This window comes from Melopsittacus undulatus, chromosome 1 (assembly GCF_012275295.1).
Source record: "Melopsittacus undulatus isolate bMelUnd1 chromosome 1, bMelUnd1.mat.Z, whole genome shotgun sequence".
Lineage (NCBI taxonomy): Eukaryota > Metazoa > Chordata > Aves > Psittaciformes > Psittaculidae > Melopsittacus > Melopsittacus undulatus.
In genome coordinates, this window is record NC_047527.1 from 146,600,485 (window position 1) to 146,622,333 (window position 21,849).

Consider the following 21,849-nt stretch of genomic DNA (forward strand, 5'->3'; position numbering starts at 1 on the left):
TGGGCACCACAAAGTACTTCCAAATACAATAAGCAGTAACGATTTCCAACTATGGCCAATGCTGCCTTCAAATATGAAATCAGGGCAATAGATGCTCAAACACTATTTACACAGCTAAAAATTGTTTGATTACATTTCTTTTAAAGCACAAGGGATAAAAATAGACTGTGTCCCAGTCTCTGGAAGACACGGTAACTGACAAAGTAGCAGTGAGAGTCTCATTCTTGCTCCATCCATTTCATAGGCTGTTGGAACAGTATCCAGTTGCTGTGGCAGTTTCCCTGCTTGCAATCACCATAGAGAAGGGATGCATCACATCAAGTATTAATTGCATTGCAAGAATTCAGGGCAATGTATGGAGAGGGTGTAATTGCTTAGACATTTGTAGGTTAATCACTTCCCAACTAAGTCAACAAAAGATCCTGAATCTGTACAAAAGGTAATCCTAGTCCCTGTTGGGCAAGCACAGGCCATATCTATTCCTGTGTTGTGACATTTAATGAGAAAAACTCGGTAACACCAAAAAAGATAGAAAACAAAAACCAAACCAACCAAACCCAACACACAAAACCTGTGTTAACAGCTCTGCTGAGCTTGCACAGAATCCTAGCTTCCCCTCATTCACCAAGTGCATTTAAAACCCCCAAACAAACCCCAAACCTGATTTCTAGCATGTACTTTGCAAAACTAAAGCTCAGACTGGTACCTAAATAAGGCAGGCAGCTTGTGGCTTACAGAGGCACATGCATACCCAGGGGCATGATTTTTACATGAACTATGAGTTGAAGGAGAAGACTGGAGTTTCTGGAGCATAAATGTATTCAAAAGCAGCTTTGGAAATACCATGTAAACATTATCCGCATGTTTGAGCAAGTTATTTCTGGCAGCAGAACACAACTGGCTCTGTAATGTCTCAGGGCTCTAACTTTCTAGCAAAGATTAACCCTCATGTCTTCAATTGTGGAATTTTTGGAGCTGCCTGACTACTTTACTTAGTAGTCCAAATCAATGCTCAGCCCTCCACATGGATGGCTTTGTAACTGGAGCTACAGTTTTGCTCCTTGCCTTGTCCTCGTCAGAAGAGGCCCATAATACTCACCGCTTAGCCCTAAACTATTCTTATTTATCAACTGTAATCAGTAGGCTTGATCAGAGTTTGAGAACACAGCTCCTTGTTCTTGATAGCATTTTCTGTGAAAACTGGGGCACAAAACATTTTAAAATGAAAAGCTGAAAGAGTCCATTTGTAAAACAGAGGCACGCTTGGAATACAATTAGATTTAAACCCAAATCATAGCAGAAGATCTAGGACAAACAGTTTCAAGAAAAATGGATTTATATTTTTAAGTTTTACTTCTCATTATATTCTATAATGCGTAAAGTCCCCCATTTGCAAGCTACTAGCTTCATTAACACTCAGCTTAAACAGATCTGAAGTATACAATCATCTATCCTCAAAATAAAGGTGTCCATTTGAATGCAAACTGTTCAAAGTCAGAACTTCTGCCTTTCGCATGCTTATAAAAAGAAAACAGAGTCTATGAAGATAGAGAATAGGAAAGAAAACCAAGAAATAAACACCCAGAATATGTTTACGCTTCAGCAATCACTAATAAACTTACTGAAAGAGCATTTTAGAGACAGCAAAAAGCTAATCTGAATAAGTTATCGATGGTTGTTATTTGTTTTCAGCCCCATTACGTAGCATTCTGTACTATCAAGTCACCTGGACGGGACTATACCTGCACTTTCCAGGAGTTACCTAGATTATGAAGGAAAGAAAGAGCTGAGAAAGTGAAGAGGTGTTATAGCACTTTTAAGGATAACAGTGCAGATCAGTCAACTTCAAGGACATTGGTTAACATACATTCATTTTAAGGCACTGCTGGCACATGTATTCTTATGCTCCCAGACTGAATGCTCACTTTCGCAGTCTTAACAAGCTTCTGCCAAAGCTAAGACTGCTCTTGCCATGTTCATTCTAAAGTTCGTATTTTACATCTTAAATGACAAGTTCTATTGCAGCAAAACCCCGGCCTAGTTTGAGGCTTGCAGGAACTTTCTAGCTTCGCTTTGTTTCAAACACAGGAAAACTCCCACTCCCCAGCCTGCCCCAAATGCTTGTAAAAAGTTTTGCTCCATAAAAGCAAGCACTGCCTGCCTAATCCTTAATTTCTAGTGATATTCAGAGATCCAAAAGAAGCAAAGGCATACATTTCATCCTAACACCACACACAGAGCCATGTTTTCCAGGATCCTAGAATTACTCCTTAGGCACAACAAACCCAACTGCTATAAAGTGCAGAGTGCTCTTAGACCAGCTCAGGACTCCGTTCCAAACTGATGTGACTCAATGCACGGGTATTTTATCACTGCAAAGTCCTAACTTCTAGCACTGGGGTGGCCATAAATGATTTTTACCGTGTCATAAAGCCAGAAATCACCCAGATGGAGTGATTTCTCTACCTACAGTACACTTGGGGGAAAAGATACAGCTATGTGAAGAAGAAGCCAAAGCAATACAAGCCCTCTGATTGAGAGACCTGGGATTAATTGTAAGTGTCCCTATATTCTCCTTTCCTCAGCCACTCTTTTCCTTCCTCCACCCTGAATTACTGCTCTGGACAAACTGTGACCTCTTATTTTCCCAATTTGGAATTATAACTTGGCTTCTGGTGCTCTTCCTGGGACAGCACAGTATTATGGGCAGAGCACCTCACTGCAGCCAGTGAACAAGCTGTCCATCTCTTTTGTATTTGCCCATCACTCCATCTAGCCAGACATTTGTCCTCGTCCTTCCCATCTCCTTGAAGTGCTCATGGAGATCAAGTCTGCCTCCATCTGGGACCTACTATGCCTTATTAAATACTGACTTTAGGAGGAATGATACCTGGAACTTTTATAGGTTCAGCTTTTAACAAGGAATTATCAGAAACTCTGATGAGACCAGATGAAAAAGGGCAGCATTTTAGCCCTTCTTAAGGGTATTTACCCACATGTTAAAGGTGACTGAGAATCTGAGATGATTTGCACAGTGAGCAAACTGGGAACAAAATAAAGGTCTTGATTCCCAGTTCTCCATTTTAACTAGTGGATAATACTCTCTAGATGAAACCTGGTACATCTACCTCTTCCACTTGTGAATCATATCCAGTTCTACTGAAGAGTGCTTTTCTTTTTTTACTCTTCTCTTGTGAAGAAAGCATGGTCCTGTACTAAGGGAGTAACTTACTTGCAGTGTCTCCTAAAATAAAAGAAACGAGGCATGTGTGCTTCCACATACACACAGTGTAAATGTTACTGGCATTCTACAGTTTCCATCTTGGCTACCAAAAACAACAGGAATTCAACAAAAGTAATTCAAGAGTAATTTAATCTTAACTAAATTCTGCTGATACTTATAAGCCCAAGTGTTTTAATTAGATAGTAACCTGCTGTTTGTTCTTCAGATTGAGGAAATTATGGGAAAGCCCTTATCCGTTTTCTGTTACTGTTTATGTAATATAGTAGTAAGTACAATTAGAAGCATCTCCAAGTAAACCGAGCTAAAACAACATTTACAGCTGGTTGCTGATGTTCCCCTCAAAATGTATCTCCACTTTATGTGATCTGTAAAACACAGTGCTTCTGCCCCTCCTAAAATTCTGACTTAAATCCAAACCATGGCTACGTAACTCAAAGATGTTTCTTTTATAGCATCTGACGGCTAATTGAATAGAAATAAAGCACTACAGTGATGTAGTCAATGCCAGGGAAAAACACATACTCCTGAATCTGGCTTTATGCTGTCTAATATCAAAAGGAACCCGAGCAGTGTAAAAAAACACCAATGATTTTCACCTCTCATCAGTTCTGTGAGCATTTGATTCAGAGACCCAATAAGCCTGATATGCCTCGTGATGTTATTGCCCTTTCAGGAAACACCTCCCAGTACAGGAAGCTAATCTTGGGTTAAATTGAGGACTGAATCTATGAGTATCTCTTGATATCTCAACACCTGATTGTTTCTGAAACAAGCTCTGAATTCTATTTACAGTGCATGGCTACTGGAATAAAAATGTGTTTGAAAACATAATCAAGTGAAAGTCATTAAATTGAAGATACAAATTAAGAGCAAAAAACTACATGATCAGAACGTATCTTGAGAGTTTCTCATCTGCACTACCTGAAATAAGCACAGTAGGTAACTTCAAATGGATTCATCTTCCCAAACACTGAGAGATAGGTTGCTTTGGTTTTCTGATATTTGTTGGTGCCTGGCTGCTTTCTGAAGTAAGCTAGGGTTGAAAAATGGATCCCAAGTCAGGTATTCCCTAAAGAACCTGACTGTGGTTAGGGATGGGCTTCCTGAACACTCCTGCAGATTTGATAAGGATAAACTTAAGATCCCGATTTTGATCTTTGAACACTGCTACAGTTTTTAGGTCAAGCAAAAATGTCTGATGTAAAAGATTTCCTTAAGCCCTTTAACAAATAAAGCATGTTCTCAGCTTTCAACTTTCTTGGGTTTCAGAATGCAACCCCTCAATTGACAGAACTCCTCACCACCAGCAGCAATGGGAAAGCCATTTCCAATAGCTCTGACCTCGCATTTGAGGCCAATATCATTTTTTGTAACATTACTGAAACATATCCTTACATCAACATTTGTAAAGCAAAACCTTCACACATATAGCTCTCTCACATCCTCTCCCAAACATACAATGGATAGATTTCAAAGACAAGAAAAAGCCATTGCAGTCTTCTAGTACAACACTATCCTCCGATAATCTCATTCAATATTTTTGCATCAGTGCGCTAAATTTTGCCTGAACACAAGATAGCTTTAAAACAATATCCAGTTTAATCCAAAGAGTTCAAGCAAAGAATTCCTCTCAATCCTACATTAAGCTACATCAATGGCTAATTACTTTCATAAGTACCCTATTTCTAATCCAATACAGAACACAGTGAAGTATATATGAATTTCTCACTCTATAATCCTATTAGGGATCTACTTTTCCATGAGGAGAAGGTTATTCAGGAGAGAATAACAAGACAAAAGATCTCATTTTACATATGGGTATTGCTAGCTGTTGCCCAGCTGTTTCTTTTTTCATTATATTGACAATAGAGACAATGATTTCTAAGATAAGGCAAGTTCAGTGTAAATTATAATAGACAATTGAACTAGCGAACCAAAGGAAGAAAAGATGGCTGGTGAATTGGCACTACTAATCCTTCAGTAATTGCCAAAATGCATGCATGAAGCCATAAAACACACAGACAATTTCACTACGAGTCATCTTTCCACCTTTCACACCAGCAAATATGCGACTGCTTTTTCTCACGGAAGTTACACTGGCTCAGTCTTCCTATTCAGAGGTTGAGCCTATTGCTTCCTTTTCAAACTCTTGAGGCAAAATAAAGCCCTGGAGAATGCATTCAGAAAATAACAATGAGTCAGAGATTTGTGTGCAGTTGCAGAGCTACAATCTTGTTGGGATCAAGGAAACATGGATGGAGTGTTACCATGAGGGGATGCAGACTTTTTAGGAAGGACGGGATGGGAAGATGATGAGGAGCAGTTGCCCTTCACAGGAGAGAACACCTAGAGTGCACGGAGCCTTACCTGGGAATGGATGAAGTTAGGCCAGGGATGCCAAAGACAACATGAAGGGCTTCTATTAGTACATAGGTGATCAAAGGAAGACTAGTTAAAATGTGAGCCCATTGCTTAACATGACAGGGGACCGGGTTACACAGAACATGGAAAAGGCTGAGGTACTGAATGCCACCTTTGCCTCAGTCTTTATTAACAAGACAAACCTGCAGAAATCACAGGCACCAGAGACAGGGAGAAAGACTAGAGCAAGGAAGATGTACTCTTGGTGGAAAAGGATCAGGTCAGGGAATACTTACATAAAATGGCACATATAAATCCATGCGCACAGATGGGATGCACGTGAGTGTGGAGGGAGCTGGCAGATGTCATTGCAAGGCCATATTTGACAATCCTTTAGCAATCATGGCAACTGGCAGAAACACACAAAGACTGGAGGAGAGCAAATGTCATTCCTGTCTTCAAGAGGGCAAGAAGGAGAACTCTGAGAACTCTGCTTAGCCCTATCTCAATTCCAGGGAAGGTAATGGAGCAGCTAATCCTTGAAACTATTTCCAGGCATGTGGACAACAAGAAACTCATCAAAGTAGTCACCATTGAAATATTTGCCATATGCCCACATTTACTCACTGACACAAAACTTAGTAAGTGCAAACTGTAAAAGCTGTACAATTAAGACCTCTGTTTTCCACTTCAGCTTCCCAACACAAAGCTTAGGACACAGAATAGTCTGTTAAATCCAAGTTAAAGAAGTAGCATCACCTTATATAACCAGTACCCTTGACTGGTTTTGACTAACTAGCTATTGCTAATTTACCTTGGGGGTGGAGGGGCATCATCAAAAGACAGACTTCATGCAGCAATCTGTACTCCTGAATATAAGTTGCTTCCAAAATGTTTTTTTTCAGGTCCATGTTTGAACTTTAACAGCTGCATCAACTGGAAATGTTTATGGAATTTGTTCCTAATTTCCAAACACACATGTAGAGTTTCTTGGAGCTGCCTCTCTGCATATCCAGTACAGAGGAGATTTATACAGTAATTGTATTTGCCATTGTAAATGCAGTATACTGCATTTTCATGCATCATTTAAGTTCACCTCATGTATGTTTTACATGTAGAAAATGCAACATCAAAATATACCACCGCTTTTCAGTTTCACTGCTACTCTTTGCCTTTATACCCTTCACAGAAAAACTGGAAGGGTAGCTAAAGTGATGTTCTTAGTGATTGTAAGCAATCCACCTCATGTAGTAAGTCTGAGACAGTGAAATACTAAATAGAACCCCAGAAAGCCAGTATTTATGATAGGATTTATCTTCCCTCTTATAGGGCTCACTGCACCCCTCTAACCTGAAGCTCTTCGTGTTGCAAAACCTGAGTACACGATGTATTTGACGTCTCTCTAGAAAACAGCAGCTGAGACACAAGTTCTAATGATTACTTTTACAGGTGCCAATACAATGATAGTTTTCAATGCATCTTCACCTTCATATACCCCAAAGCAAGTGACACACAGGTTAATCAATGCCTTAAGATTTAATCAGCAAGTGTTGAGAAAGAAGTCGCCGTAGTGTGATACAGATAAGCAACAACCTAGCTGAAGTGGATAAGTGCTTCACAGGGATTCAAGGCAATATACAACAGGGTAGGAGGCAAGGCAGGCAGAATAAGGCAGAGCAAAACAAATCCCGTAAAGATCAGTAACTCACCCTTAACTCTCATTAGCTGCAAATGTTTAGCAATCAAGAATGGTTTAGCAACAATCCTTATTTCTGAGTGGGAACTGACATTAATAAAGAAAAGACACAGTCTAAATAACCTTTCTGGGCTGTAAAGCCAGCAAGAGAAATGCAGCAGAGGACAGGAGTCCATCCCTTCTTCCCTGCTGCCTTTCCTCTGTCCCCAACACTGACAGCTCCCAAGGATGGGCTTCTCTAAGGAAAATTATCCTGCCCTTTTGGTTACTCATCCTACCGCTCCTGGCATTTGTTTTAATACATCACTGAAATAAAACAGCACAATTTCTCATTATCAGTAGTTACAAAAACAAAGGTTTTCTTAGATTTGTTTGTTTGCTTTTAAGCAAGAATAATTGCAACTGAGGTTTGTTTTTAAGCTAGTTCTTACAGAGACTAATAGGAAAACCAACCAAATACATCATAAAAATGACACCACAAGCATAGAGGAAGATATATAACCACTACATCGATTAATCTCATGACCTGAAGTCACACTGCTAAACCAGCCTGCACAGTTGCAGAGAGGAAGGTGAGAGCTTCCTTTGTTTGATGGGAATAGATGAACCACTCCGGCACAGACACAAGTCAAGACATGATGGAGAAAACAGGAAAATTATGGAGGCAGGAAATGAGGGGCCCTCAAATCTACTTTTGCTCCTCTTCATTCAACAGCATAGATGGTCTTAACACGAGAAGCAAGTTAAAGAACTGTTCTGCATTGGGCAAGTCTTCTGTAGAGCATCTTTCCCAGCTTCAGCCACAGTGCTTTAAGATATAGTTACTAAATAACTGAAGAGAAGCCAAGAAAAGCAAAAATGACCAATAAAGAAAGACCAAACAAGCTGGGCATATTTTAGCCTAAAAGTAGATGGGGGGGCCTTCCACTTGAAGAATTTAAAGAGCCAACTGACTACGTATGCCTTAACCTTGAAGCAGAGGGAAAGAAGGACAAACCCTGAGGTCATTTCTAGCTCTACATTTTTCTAGGATTTGGAAATGGATCGACCCTTCGAAACAGCAACAAATACTTATCTCCAGAGGAAGACACCCCTCTAACAGTGCTATATTCCTAGCTGACCCTTACCCCAGAATGTTGTCATTTATTCCCATTCCAAAAGATTCTTCCCACACTTTGGTGTCACTGAGCATCAAGTCCAAAATATCAATCAAGTTCTCTCTCAGATATAGTAATCTCTCTAGAATTAAAGGACTATAGGTTTTAGGTTTTGATACAACACAATTAGATCTCAGGGCTTCAAGTAAAATAGTTTTAAACAGAAGGTTAAGGAAGCATTAAAAAATGATCAGCATGTGAGTAGAGCCTGAGCAGAAAGCTCTTTAATGACAAGGAATTTAAGGGAAAATACTTGAGAAAAGTAAATGAATATTCTTTCCAGCAGAATGATTTCTTTGAAGACAAAAACCAAAATTATGCAGGTCTTTTCTTTGCTTCAAAAGAATCACTTTGAAGGTAAAATATACCTACCCAAAGCAATTAGGATGTGAAGAAGAAAGACAGACAAAAAGAATACTCCAAGGGCCAAGTATGCAAAACTGAATGAGCTAGTCAGTCAAGGTATAATCACCCATTTCCCCTGAATTATATTTATTTAATATGAACATAAAGGTGTGCAGAAGAGATGAATGAGTTACAGGAGGAGGTAAAATGAAAGCTCTAAAATGTTGTTCTTTGGAAAGCATCACCATTATCAGATATTAGAGAGAACTACTTGCTATAAGTCAACCACATTTCTGTTTGAACTCAAGATCAAGTTGTGCATGGCTCTGTTAGCAAATACTAGGAGAAGAGAAATAGAAGACGACTGAAGGAATACCACTACAACAGTTTAGTAGTGCTTGACAGACTCCAGTCTCAGTTTTAGCAGGAGTAGAACTCAGCCAAACTTCTCACAGGTGACAAAGGAAGAAATGTTAATTTTTACTTTAAGACTACAGTCTTCCTCTCCAACTCTGCTCTTTACTTGAAGGACAGGAAGAAACTGAGCTTTCCCTGGCCTCTGTCATACACTTTTCGTGAGATGAAACACAAAATACGTGTCAGATTCTGCTGCATGAACAAAACTGTTCATACATCTGCAAGTTCTACCAAATACCTGTCTCGTTCCTTTGCCCTGAAAGTCAGCTTTATTCATTTATTTTCTTTTATTAAGCAATTTATTTATGAATTCCAGCTCAAAACAACTGAAAATCCTAAAGACCATGCAAAAAGGCACTTAGTAACCTCAGATCACAGAGCGTTCCATGGCTCCGCTACAGAAATGAGAAAGGACTTCAATGCAGTATTTAGCACCACAAGCCCACCTCAACACTTCTGGGGCAGAAACCTAGGATAGTTTATAATTTAAAGAGCATTACAGAAAACAAGAACATATTCTCCTTTCAGTCACACTTCCTTACCCAGCATACACATTTATAGATAACATCTGCACTTGCCTTTAGTCACATACTGTGCCCTGATGCTTATTTAGAAACAATCCAAAAAGAAAAGCAGACTTCCTAGTTTATTACCCATCTCACTTGACAAAGCAGATTTCCTCTAAGGCCTCACAAGAAGAATGAAGAGGATATACTTTGTCTCAGCTCTAGGCAAGAGGCATCACATGTTCCTCTAGTCAACCCTTGCTAGGGGCACAGCAAGTTTTTTCCGAGGCTGCATCAAAGGCCTAGCTCTGATGGATGTATGAAATAAGACAGTCCTAGAGCAGAGGTTTCATGCAGAAAAAAGACCAGTGGGCTTAGGGAGAAAAGGTATTTGAGGCTGTGTGCTTTTAAAAAGTGTGGCTGGGGATAAAAGTTAATGTGGAGAAAACATTATACTGCCTGCCACAGTTTGTTGAAGTACCATGCACAGAGCAGGCAGCTGCTTCAGTAACTGTTCCTCCATGTGTTACTTTTGAGATGACTTCAATGGCTTCAAGTTTACTGTTAACATACCTGTCCTGGCTTCCTTCTGTGATGTGATAGAGACGATTGGCACCTCCATCAGCACAAGCTCTCAGTGCAGCTGCAGGGGAAAAGGTAGAACATCAATGCACTGGCATTATAAACAAACATAACCAGTTACTCCATTACTGACATTTCTGTGTAATCTCAATTGTTCACTGCAGCGTAGGGGAAAAAGTTGAGATCTCACATGGCTTTTATCTTCTTATACTTGACTGCTTTCCTTGTTTCTCTAAATAGACATTTGAAATTATTTTATCAGAATAGTCTAATCTTCATCTGACTACGCCACTGACCTTCACAAATAGCTTATTTCTATCTACTCTATCCTGCTGCCCATCAGCTTAACCACATGGGGGCAAGTGTTCAAAGCCTGGAAAGGGCCCATCTTCCATGGATGGGTATGTACTTCTCTGAACAGGCAGGAATTTAAACCTAGCAATCTGCTCACCAGTGACCTGCGTAAAAACCGGGGCAAAAGAAATTAGCTAGACATGACAATACCAGTTTTCTCTTTTTAATTCCCCTCCTATGACACACAAATGAGCACTTTACTGCATTCAAGGCCAGGATGGATGTGGTTCTGGACAACCTGATCTAGTTGAAGATGGAGCTGCTCATTGCAGTTCAAGGTCATCTTGGACTAGATGACCTTTAGAGGGCCCTTCCAACCCAAACTATTCTATGATTCCATGACAACAGCTCCTATACTGCTCCACAGACTGTTTGAATCATCTGATATAAAGCAGGTGGGTCAGGTCTTGGCTTTAAATCTTGACCTATGCTGCTACAAAAGGAACAAAAGCACAATAATTTTCTGTGCTTCCACATAACCTACAGACCACAAAGGGTACGTGCCAATTGATTTTAAACAAGCACAAACATACTGTTCTTCTGTGATCCCTTTGTTTACATAGACTTAAGTCAGAGAAAAGAGAGAACTTCAATAATATTACAAAATAAGGCATAACTTGGTATATTTTATTCATAATCATCCCTATAAATCACCAGACAACTGAACACACAGTTCTTTCATGAGACTTTATTAAAGAGGATAAGCTGTTAAAGGCTGAACATGATCATCTTGTCTTAGCAGTCTTTATCGGTTTTGCTCTGAGATGCACAAGTTAGATAAGCACAGCACACAAGATAAAAGAAGCTGTAGCATCTATACTACAGCAGAGTGTTCATTCCAGGTCCGCAGGCAAAGAGAGACGAACTGGTAGACCCAGGAGGGCTGGAAATCAGAGGATCGGAGGGAAGGAAGGGAAAAGGAAAAAGAGGAGAAACAAAGAAAGAAACAGCCTGCCCAAGTACTGGGGGGAAAAAAAGGTATAAAAACTCAGATCAGGCACTTCCTGCTGCTGAGAATCCAATTTTCAGCTAACGCTGTTTTGCTTTGGTGTTTATTTCTCAGTTACAACGACCTCTCAGCAGTGATACAAACCTACAGTTTTCCCTTTGGCACTCATTAGGAGGACAATCACCTATGTCCCTAGCTTAGCCAGACTATACAAACTGGGACAATTAAGTTCATCTCTACACCTGCTCCCATCTTTGAGCTGTTCTTTCTTATTTGGCTGTTGAACTCCCACAAGAGGGGAAGTTCTGTGTGTGTATATCCACCATGCAGTACCATGCGACCTCAGATGAGGCTTTTTGGACAAAAAGAAGAAGGCAGGACAGCACAAAAGATACCAGTTCATTACAGGTAGCTTTGGGTACAGCAACTTCTTTCCTGCAGGCAGCAGGAATGTTCAGGGCAGGAGAACAAGCACTGCACTCAGTATCTCTTCTAGCACTGCTCCTGTGATGCCTGCTCTCTTCATAGTATCACAACCACACACTATGGCAATCAGTCTTGGGCAGACCGTGTTCTTCTCTGTCTCCTTGTCTTACTTCACCCAGTCTTTCAGCCACCATCCAAATCCATATTAACAGCCCAAGGTCAAGCAGATTTGGTCCTGACACATTTCACTAAGTGGGACCATTTCTAAATTATGGTAGCTGGCCAGCCACTTCCAATGGTTAATCACTGTGTTAGGCTCTTGCCAGGTTCCTCATCCATCCTGATGAATGTAAACATCACAAAACAACAACCCTTTTTACCCACTCTGTTTGATTGGAAGCTTTTAACTTCTCACTTGATGTTACAGATGAAACTGGATTAATGTAATTCCTTTCACCTTAAACTGGATTAATGTAATTCCTTTCACCTTGGCATATTTGTTCTCTCAGGTAGTTCAGCTCACACAGAATTTAGTAACACCTTATTGCAGGCAGAGTAGGCAACACCTGTCCTTAAATTAGCTGTCCTGTCCATCACTTTATTTAGCAGATATAAGGCATCTAAGTGAGGCCTAGGACTTAAGCAATTACAGAATCTCTTCTCTCTCCTTGAGCAGATAACCAATGGAGACACTCCTTATAGTCAAAACTGCAAGAAGGCCGCAGAAAGATTATTTGCTAATGCTGAGTACGGAACCTATCCCAAAGAAAACCCTGTCTTTTTCCTCCCTGGAACAGGAACAGTGCTTTTTACATCTGTTCTCCCACATTTTAAACAAGTGGCTTATGACTTCTGAAAAAACAACAAAAAGAAGGGATGAGATACAGAGAAAGAGAGATGAAAGAGGCTATTACCTGTATCACTTTAAGACAACCAGTTTTAACTATTGTAAATTATCTCAATGGACTTACCCCAAGTGAAGCCTGGCCTAAGATCTCTTCACCTGATCTTGTTTTAAAACAACATCACCAAAACTCCCCAAGTATTATAAAACAAGTCAGTCTTCCGTCAGTTTGGTTCATGTAAAACTACTGAGATTCTCCCAAAGACCTGAAGGTGCCTAAGTAACAGGTCTATGACATTTGTATACTGCATGCATGGATATGGGGCTGCTATTTGGTATCTCCAATCAAAACAGTTGCCTTACATGACTTCAATTTAAAGCTGTCCCCCATATATTTATTATTATGCATAAGAATGAATAATAATAAAGAAATAATTAAATTTCAGCAGCATTGGAAAGTTATTTAGAGAAAATATTTATGAGGTACTGATCTTTTACCAGCAAGTTAATAACTTACACTGGAATGAACCAAAGCCCCTGGTGCTTTAAGTAACTAGCAGGTAATTAACTGATTGGCTGGAGGCCAGTAAATCATATTATTTCTACAGCTATGAAGCAAGCCTTGCTTGATAAGAGGTAATGACATGTATTAGGTGGAAGAACATGTATCCTTATTATCTGGAAGTGTTTAAGGAGATAGTCGGCAATTCCACGTGTACAATTCAGATAGAAAACTCTCTATGAAAAGATAATAGGAACTGATTTTATACAGTGCCTTTTATATTAGAGACAAAATTGCTCTACAAACAACAATTTGGCCAAGATGCACCATAGCAACTGTGTGGGTTAAACCTAGAAGTCTCTAGGCAATTTGCAATGGCTCACACAAAACCTCATTAATGATTTCAGCAGAAACTGAAGGTCCTGAACAAGATGAGGGCTTCATTTTGCTTGGCATTGTGGAAACAGAGACACTTTCTTCCATAGAAGTTTACAATTTAAACATATGTGAAAAAAAACCAACCATCAATGTAAAGGTGGAAAGTGACACAGACGGACAAAATGCTTATGGTCACACATGGGTCTAAGACAAGTTAACTTCCAAAGATAAGTTACCTGACCAAAATGGGTGGTAGGGCTTGTAGAGGGAAGAATAACCTAAGTGGTCGGCCAGAACACATTAGATCTTACACACACCTTCTCTTCTGACCCAAAGCTTATCTCCCATTATTGGACACCCCTTGATTTTGCCATATGTACTGCATATGGAAGTAATCTTTAGCCTGTGTATGTTAGGAAGAGCTAAGTCAGTAAAGACATTATCTAAAGGCCTTTAGTTAATCCTGCCTCTGTGAACTGAGCCAGACTAGGAAACAATCACCCAGGTAGATCGCTGAGCTCTGATGGGTCTGGAGGACCAGCACCTCCAGCAAAGATGCTGTGATATGCAACAGGGAGTAGTAGCTTTCTCAGCAAGCACAACTGGAAGCAGTGGAGACTCGTTCCCTTGGCTATCCTGCTCAGCTGGAGAGCCCCAAGGTACCATTCCATACTTTTGTTATCAGAAGACATGGCACTAAGAGCACTGGAGTGCAAGCACACTGCAGCACCAGCTCAGTGTGTAAATCTGCTCTCCTTGGCATTACTAGAAATCAAAACCTTTCTAACCTGACTAGTTCGTGTTGAAATCCACTCCTCAGAAATAGCCCACTCTGTCAAATTATCACCTTTTCTATCAGTCACATTCCTTTCTGATACAACCCAATGCCATTCAGTGAACTAGGGAATGGAGATGTAACCAGAAAAATCAACTGCTTCATTGTGCTGCTTGGTGGAAGAGTACAGAATGGGAGCTCAAGGCCACTGCCAATTGCTACCCAAGTTACAGGGAATAGCATATGTTCAGTCCAGTAGTGTCTGAGTTTACAGCAAGAGTAAATACCCTTAAGCTCTAGCTATGCTGAGGAAGAGTTACATCGAGAGCATATTATCAGTCCACGAGATCTCTTAAGAGTTTCTTACAGGCAATGTGAATGAAGAAACCAAAGTCTTTCTGAGTAATGCTGTCCTTCATTTTAAATGGTGTCTCATCTGCTAGGAACCAGTGAACTATTTCCCTTTAGTGACTTGAAAGTGCAATTTTAGGACTCATCATTAATGATTATGGTTTTACAAAAATGATTCTAACAAAAATGATGGAAACAATTTGTATTATATTTGTACTTTCTTGTTTGGTAAACATAAATACTTCTGGTCACTGTGAACCAGCATATAAAAGACGTATCAAACACAAAAAGGAAGGCTTTTGTTCTGAGATAATGAGACCTGAAGCTTTTTGCAGAAGAGAAGCACATACTTTATCACACCATGAACAGTCCTGCAAATTCAGGTGGGGGAAAAGACTCTCAGAACAGATGCAATTCTTGCAGACTAAGATGAGAGCATAAAAAGGAAATACATGGATAGACAGTACCAATACCTGGGGAACAAAAGCATAACTTTATTACTCCTATTATTTCTTGCAATTAGCATTTAAGTTTTTTCCACACAGATCTTGAAATGAATCCATGTTTTTGCCTAGATTCAAATTTATGGCATCTACCCCTAAACTTCCTTACTATATCCCCTCTGTTCCTTTTCTAATTTTACACAACTTCTTCCAGGTATGCAATCTGTTTCCCTCACTCCTTTATTGATTCAGTAACCTGTTAACCATAATTAGCTTGCCAGCATAATGTATACATAAGAGAACCCTACCTAATTAATGCCTTGGAGAGCTGGTAGTAATGTATATGTGATAATATATGGCAGACACACAGAGAATTGCTTGGTTTGCTTGATACATTTGGCTAACATATTTTTGTCTCAGCATTACTAAAAACATACCAGTTGTCAGCAACAAAATGCAGAATCTGTTTCACAGAATATTTTATGTGCTTTCTCTTTTCCTCCTTTGTCCTGCAAAAACTGCACAAACACATTTAACAAATCCATGGCTTTGTATGGCTGCAGGTTGCTAGCTAGGGGATCTATTTGCTTCCCAGACTTCCCACCCATGTGTTTGTACCTATGTCATCAGGACTGTAACTGCTATTGCATACCAAGTACAGTGCACTGCAGACATGTCTCTTCTGGTCATCTGCAGCTCTGTTTAGCAATTCACCTGTCAGTCTAAACCTGTCACCTGCTTTGGTGTTGGACACTGGTCTTGCTAAGGGGCTTCTGACCTATTTAAAATAGGTCTATCCTTAATTATCAGTCTAAAACTGAAAGGCTTAGCTCCTGTCACTGGCATTTTAAATTTGCAGCAGTGCACAGGGCTTTAAATCAGCACAATGAAGAATGCCACCCGCTCTTAGGATATTCTGTGGTTCCAAGTGGAATGAAAGAGATCTGAAGTTGCTTTTGAAGCTGCTGCTACAGCTACACATTCATGCGGCTACGAACATCAGCAAGAGCAGTCAGCCTTCTGTAGCAGTTCTCAGCACCTTCTAGGATTGAGCCTATTCTTAGGAATTTCAACCCCAAATCCTCTCTTTTGGCTCTTTATTTCTGTCATTGGCAATTCCCAATTTTTCATACATACTTCCAGCCAAGGAACAAGTTTTCATTTTACAAATGCTGTGAAGAAAACAGCAGTTGCTATTCTTAAATTGTCTGTGTAGCCAAGAAAGGCTCATAAGCTACAAGACCTCATACCTGATAGAATTCTATGCCATCTGTATCACACAAAGAACATAGAAACCTAGTAGTCCTCAAGTAAATGGTTCACCGATGCTGGAGCTGGCAGCCTGCTTCCATACAGACTGGGTTATGGATCTCAGATTAAAAATCAGATTACATCTAGTAAGGTAATTATATGTTTCCTACAAAACTGCTGCGCTTCTTTAATCACTCTGCTTTGAGCTGTAAGTATCATAGAGATCTCAGCTAAGCAGAGCAGGACTCATTAAGCAATTAAATATGTGAATGCAAAGAAGGAACCAATGTGCTGATGAATTAGGAAGCACTATTCTTTTCTCAGGGCATTGATTCAGTATTGAGCAAAAGCCACACAGATGACATCTCCCTAAAGAGTTCACACAGAAACGAAACACAAGGAAAATGAAACCATTTCTCCACAGACAAAAACCTCCCCCAAATTTTAGCCAAAAGCTGTTACACAATCACCAGAACTCACTGAGCACTGGAACAGGTTGCCCAGAGTGACTGTGGAGTCTCCTTCCCTGATGATATTCAAGACCTGTCTGAACACAACCCTGAGTAATGTGTTTTATGTGATCCTCCTTAAACAGGGAGGTTGGACCAGATGACCTCTGTCAGTCTCTTCCAACCTCAATCATTGTGTTTCTGTGAAAACAAAAGCTTACTTTAAAAAACCCAAACATCTTAAATCTTAATGTCCAGGGGGGTGGGTAAGGAATAAAAGAGATCAACCCTTTCAGAAACAAATTCTTAAGTTCCAAAAACCATGATCCCAAGCAGAAAAAACCAACCCAGAGTACCAGTAAACACAGTAGGAGTAAAGTGCTGTCAGAGACAGAGGCAGGAGGGCAACTGTGTTCTCACTAGACTGAGCTTCCAGACTGTCTTCAGGTACAGTCCCATGCAGAGTTCATTACCGTGATTCATATTCAAGGCTGCTTGGTTTGGAGTAACCACTTGTCAGGTGTTAGATTTAATATTCCTACAACCCTCACTTAAGATATAATTTTCTCTTCTCTTTCCTGTCATTCTTCTCCCATTCTGTCAAACCCAGGAGCTCTGGTACTCCCTGTGCTGCCTTATGGCCAGGCTCCGCAAGCGGGAGCAGCACCACACTGAGTGAAAACCAGGAGGAAAGAGCCCAAACATCAAAGTACGTGCTGCCATCACTCTGACTAAAATCTAAGGGACCTTTTCCTGATAAGGCTACGTGGCTTCATGCCACTGGGGGAAGAATCAGGAAGTTCATTCTTGTCATTTCCTGCTCCTTTTGGGTTTGTGTTCTCTGTTTGGAAAAAGACAGCTAAAGCAATAATGTAACATTTAACCAGCTTTTCTTTTTGCTCTGGGCACATATCTACTATTATCAGGTAACAGTAAAAACCTGTGATTAGGAGGCACCCCCCAAAAAGAAGAAATAAAGTGGAAAAAAGCACTAAAGTGCATAATGTTAATCCTGAATTTTTCCTCATAAACTGCTTGTTTTGAATGTCTTTAAAGAATAATTGGTCTAAGATCCTCACAAATCAAATAAGCTGCTGAAACATAGTACATCCTGCCTGTGCCTTAGTCTTGTCTTTTCCACAGTGAGAAGGAACCCAAGCTCTCTATACACATATATTTGCAGTGTACTGGCATCTGGTCTCTGACAACAAGAATTTCCTGGAGGTCCACAAGCCCTTCCCATGGTGCTAGGAGCCAGCCCTGGAGCTGGGTTGGATCCTGGTTTCCAGACTGACAAACCTGGGAGCTTACTCTGGACTGTGGCTCTTCCCCAGAAGAGGCAATTAGTTACTAGAATCTCTCACTCAGACATTGCCTATGGAAACCCCAATTGTTGATGCTGCGCTGAGTCTCAAAGATCAAACCCCTACAGGCACCATGCCGGCTATTCTTCATAATACATCGCATCAAGTTGCCTTTTAAATACCATCTTCTTTCATTGCTTTCTAAGTACAGCGTCTGCATCACTAACCAAACTTCACTATACCTTGTCTACCAGTGTCCAATGCTTCAAACAAGCACATACATCAAAATACAATTGAAGGTAAAGTAACTGAAAGAGTGTGCAGGCAGCTTTTCTCTGCATCCATTACCTGATTATGTGAAATGGAGAGGCTTCACCATCAGTTTTATTTCTGAAGTTTTAAAATGATATTGTTTAATGATTCAGCATAACATGCACTGACTTCAAGCTTTGAATGTAACTTCTTATGTCTTCATTTCATATTTTCCATTGCTGCAACACTGAATTCTGACACAAGCAAGATAAAAAGGTACAAACATGATGGAAAATCCCAACTGCCTGAGATTTTAATTGACACTCAGCATTGTCATTGGACAAACTTTAGGAGCACACTGACTCTATTCCTACATGGAAATGACGAAAACCACCCCAACACCCTTACTAGCATTAAAACATACACATTTGCACAAAGGATCAGACTGTAAAGATTAAATAAACCTCTTATTTTGATCTGGCATTGCTGATTCAATGCCAGCAGCAGCCTGCGCGCCATCACCGCTCTCTTACAGCGAGCAAGATGTGGGTCAGGCAAGGAAGCAATATTCAGAAAAGGCTGGTCAGCTGTGCCAAAACAGCAAATAAGAAGAAACAGTCTCCTCCTGCTACTGGCTACCAGCAAGACTATACACCTCATCACAGCCCAAAAGTGAGGGCTATTGCCTCTTCTGCTTCCACCTAACAACATGCATTAATAATTCAAGCCAACCTGCAAGGGTAAAGCAACAAGCGTGGTAAGTTCATATACATGTCTATGATTAAATATTTCCAGCTAACACATTTATATTTCAGATTTTTGTTTGCCTAAATTGGATTTGCAGTAGCCTTGCAACTCATCAAAAAATTAATCACACCCTTACTTTAAATAGCAACAAATAGATTAATTCTCGTGCTACTAAAACACACACCATTCCTTAGCTGCCTGGAATAGATTTCCACACAAGCATTTTATATCATAGTCTAACAAAAACTCTTATGCATCAAAGAAATTCCAGCTCTCATAAAAGTCAGAAGCACCAATTTCATTGAAAGACAACTAGAATATCACAACACATAAAATCCGGAACCAATCAAACTTGCACCAACACCTTCTTGAGAAATTATTTGATCTATTCAAGAGAATAATGTTGGTCTAAAAGTGGTTTGGAAATACCTACCAAAAAGAGGGACAAACAAGAAACCAAAGGAGAAAAGACTGAGATGGTAAATACAATTTAATCGTAGAATCATGGAATAGTTAGGGTAGGAAAGGACCTTAAGATCATCCAGTTCTGACCCCCCTGCCATGGGCAGGGACACCTCACACTAACCCATGTCACCCAATTTCTTAATGCATGTGGAACTGCTCTTTAATGTCCTGATAATATACAGATGCTCGAAGTTCATGCTGCGTACTCTTGTGTATAGATCATTGCCACTGCTGCAAACAGGTAAACTGTTCAATAGATTTTCAAGCAAACAATATTAACAGTAAACTGTTAAACACAGCAATCAGGGGAAATGGTCCAAAGAAAGCATTTCATATTTCATCTGAACATTAATAAAAGGTTCGATGGGGCATTCTTTAAAGGCACCATAAGGCAATTTGAGAAATGGGTGCATCTTCTGAAATTAGCCCATGTTAAGTGAATACTTTAAAACACTGAAATTACACCAGTATCTGGGAATTGCTTGTCTAAAACACTGGGAGCAGGTAATATGAATACTTCATTTATGGCCCTTTGTACCTAAGTGACCTGCACATCTTTTCATTTTAACTCTCAGATTTGGGCAGTGGTAACCTTCAAGAAACTGGAAATGCAAAATTAACTAGAAGTAGATGTGGTCTAACCTGCTTCAGTTCCTATTGCTAAGAATGAACCTGAAGGCAGTTTTAATAGTACAGTGTACTGCTCCTTTAGGAGACGAATTCCAGCTACCTACATCAAGACTAACCTTGATCCCCAAAATCTCCCTACACAAAGTAAATCTGGAATTAAAATAATATTCTTGTTAGGCACTTTCCTTTTGCTGAATCTTACAATGGTCAAGAAGGAAGGTCAGCTAGCTTAAGCCATCATACAGATGCAAAAGATCAGGTATATGGTATAATTTTGTCAAACTTATTTCCTTTGTTATTCCTACTGAAAAAGAGTGGGAAAAACCCATAAGGAAATACAAAATACATTATTTACATTCTTTAAGTAACATACAAGGTGTGAATTAACATTTTCAAAAGAATCACCAGAAACAGTAATTTTGGAAAGCTTTTACCCATCTTGATGAAATGATACATTAAACCATCACAAGACACAGGGGAAACTTATATGGATGGCCAGAATCAGCACCAAACCAGACCAGAAATGTAATTCTGCATGCAAAATGGGATTTCTCATCTGAATTCTCTTACATAATGCAAATGCAAAGCCCATATTATTCTCCCTGGAAAAAAAACATGTAAATCAGCATCAGTATGCAGAGAGCCTGGTTATGAATAAGATGGCATAGCGGTAGCTTCCCAGTGCATAAAAGAGATGAAGAAACAAGTGCAGTGATTTCAGAACCTCTCTTTAATGAGGCTATAAGAGAAACTTCAGATGAAATCTCCAAGTAAAAATATTTGTGGGAGGCAATCCAGAGTTTACTGAACAAAACCCTGTGTATGCTCTCAAGGGGAACGAACTTCAGTGTGACAACCCTCCTCACAGCAAGGCTGCACACTGAATCAGAGGCTTCGCTTAAAACACACAGCCTGTGTATCATCCATGATGTGCCCATGGGAAAGAAAACGCCAGCCTGTATCAGTGTTCAAGGTGTCCTCTATTCCTCTCTCTGAGATAAGAAAAAACCCACCACCATCTGCCTCTTACTGCGAATTTGCACTGAAAGTTTTATATTCTTAGGTTCTCCTGAGGATATACACTTATGCTGTGGCTTTCCAGATGACAGTGTGGCTAAGGAATATAATGCCATTAGTTCACTGAAGTCCCGAGATGATCCATATCTAAATCATCCCTGTAATAGGAAAAGTAGATGCAAAACCACAAGGTTTACGTGCATACTATGTAAGGACCTGATTCAAAGCCTACATGAGTTGGCAGTTTTATGTGAGGCTAATGAGGACCTGAAAACCCAAAGGATAGCAGCAAAACACAAGACTGAAACTGTAAAACTATCAATTTACTGGAGGTAAATCTAACCTTCCAGAAGATTTCTAATATAAGGAAGTCCATTAATATAATATAAGGAATAATATAAAGA

At 39.9% G+C, this 21,849-nt stretch overlaps 1 protein-coding gene across 2 annotated transcripts in view; it reads right to left on the bottom strand.

The window, feature by feature from the left end:
• Positions 1–21,849, bottom strand: part of TPK1 (thiamin pyrophosphokinase 1) — a 284,733-nt gene that overhangs the window by 159,612 nt on the left and 103,272 nt on the right. For both annotated transcript variants that reach the window (XM_031047165.2, XM_031047166.2), the window contains one exon: positions 10,300–10,369. In XM_031047165.2, coding sequence (XP_030903025.1) covers positions 10,300–10,369 — 70 coding nt within the window. The remainder of the gene's footprint in view (positions 1–10,299; positions 10,370–21,849) is intronic.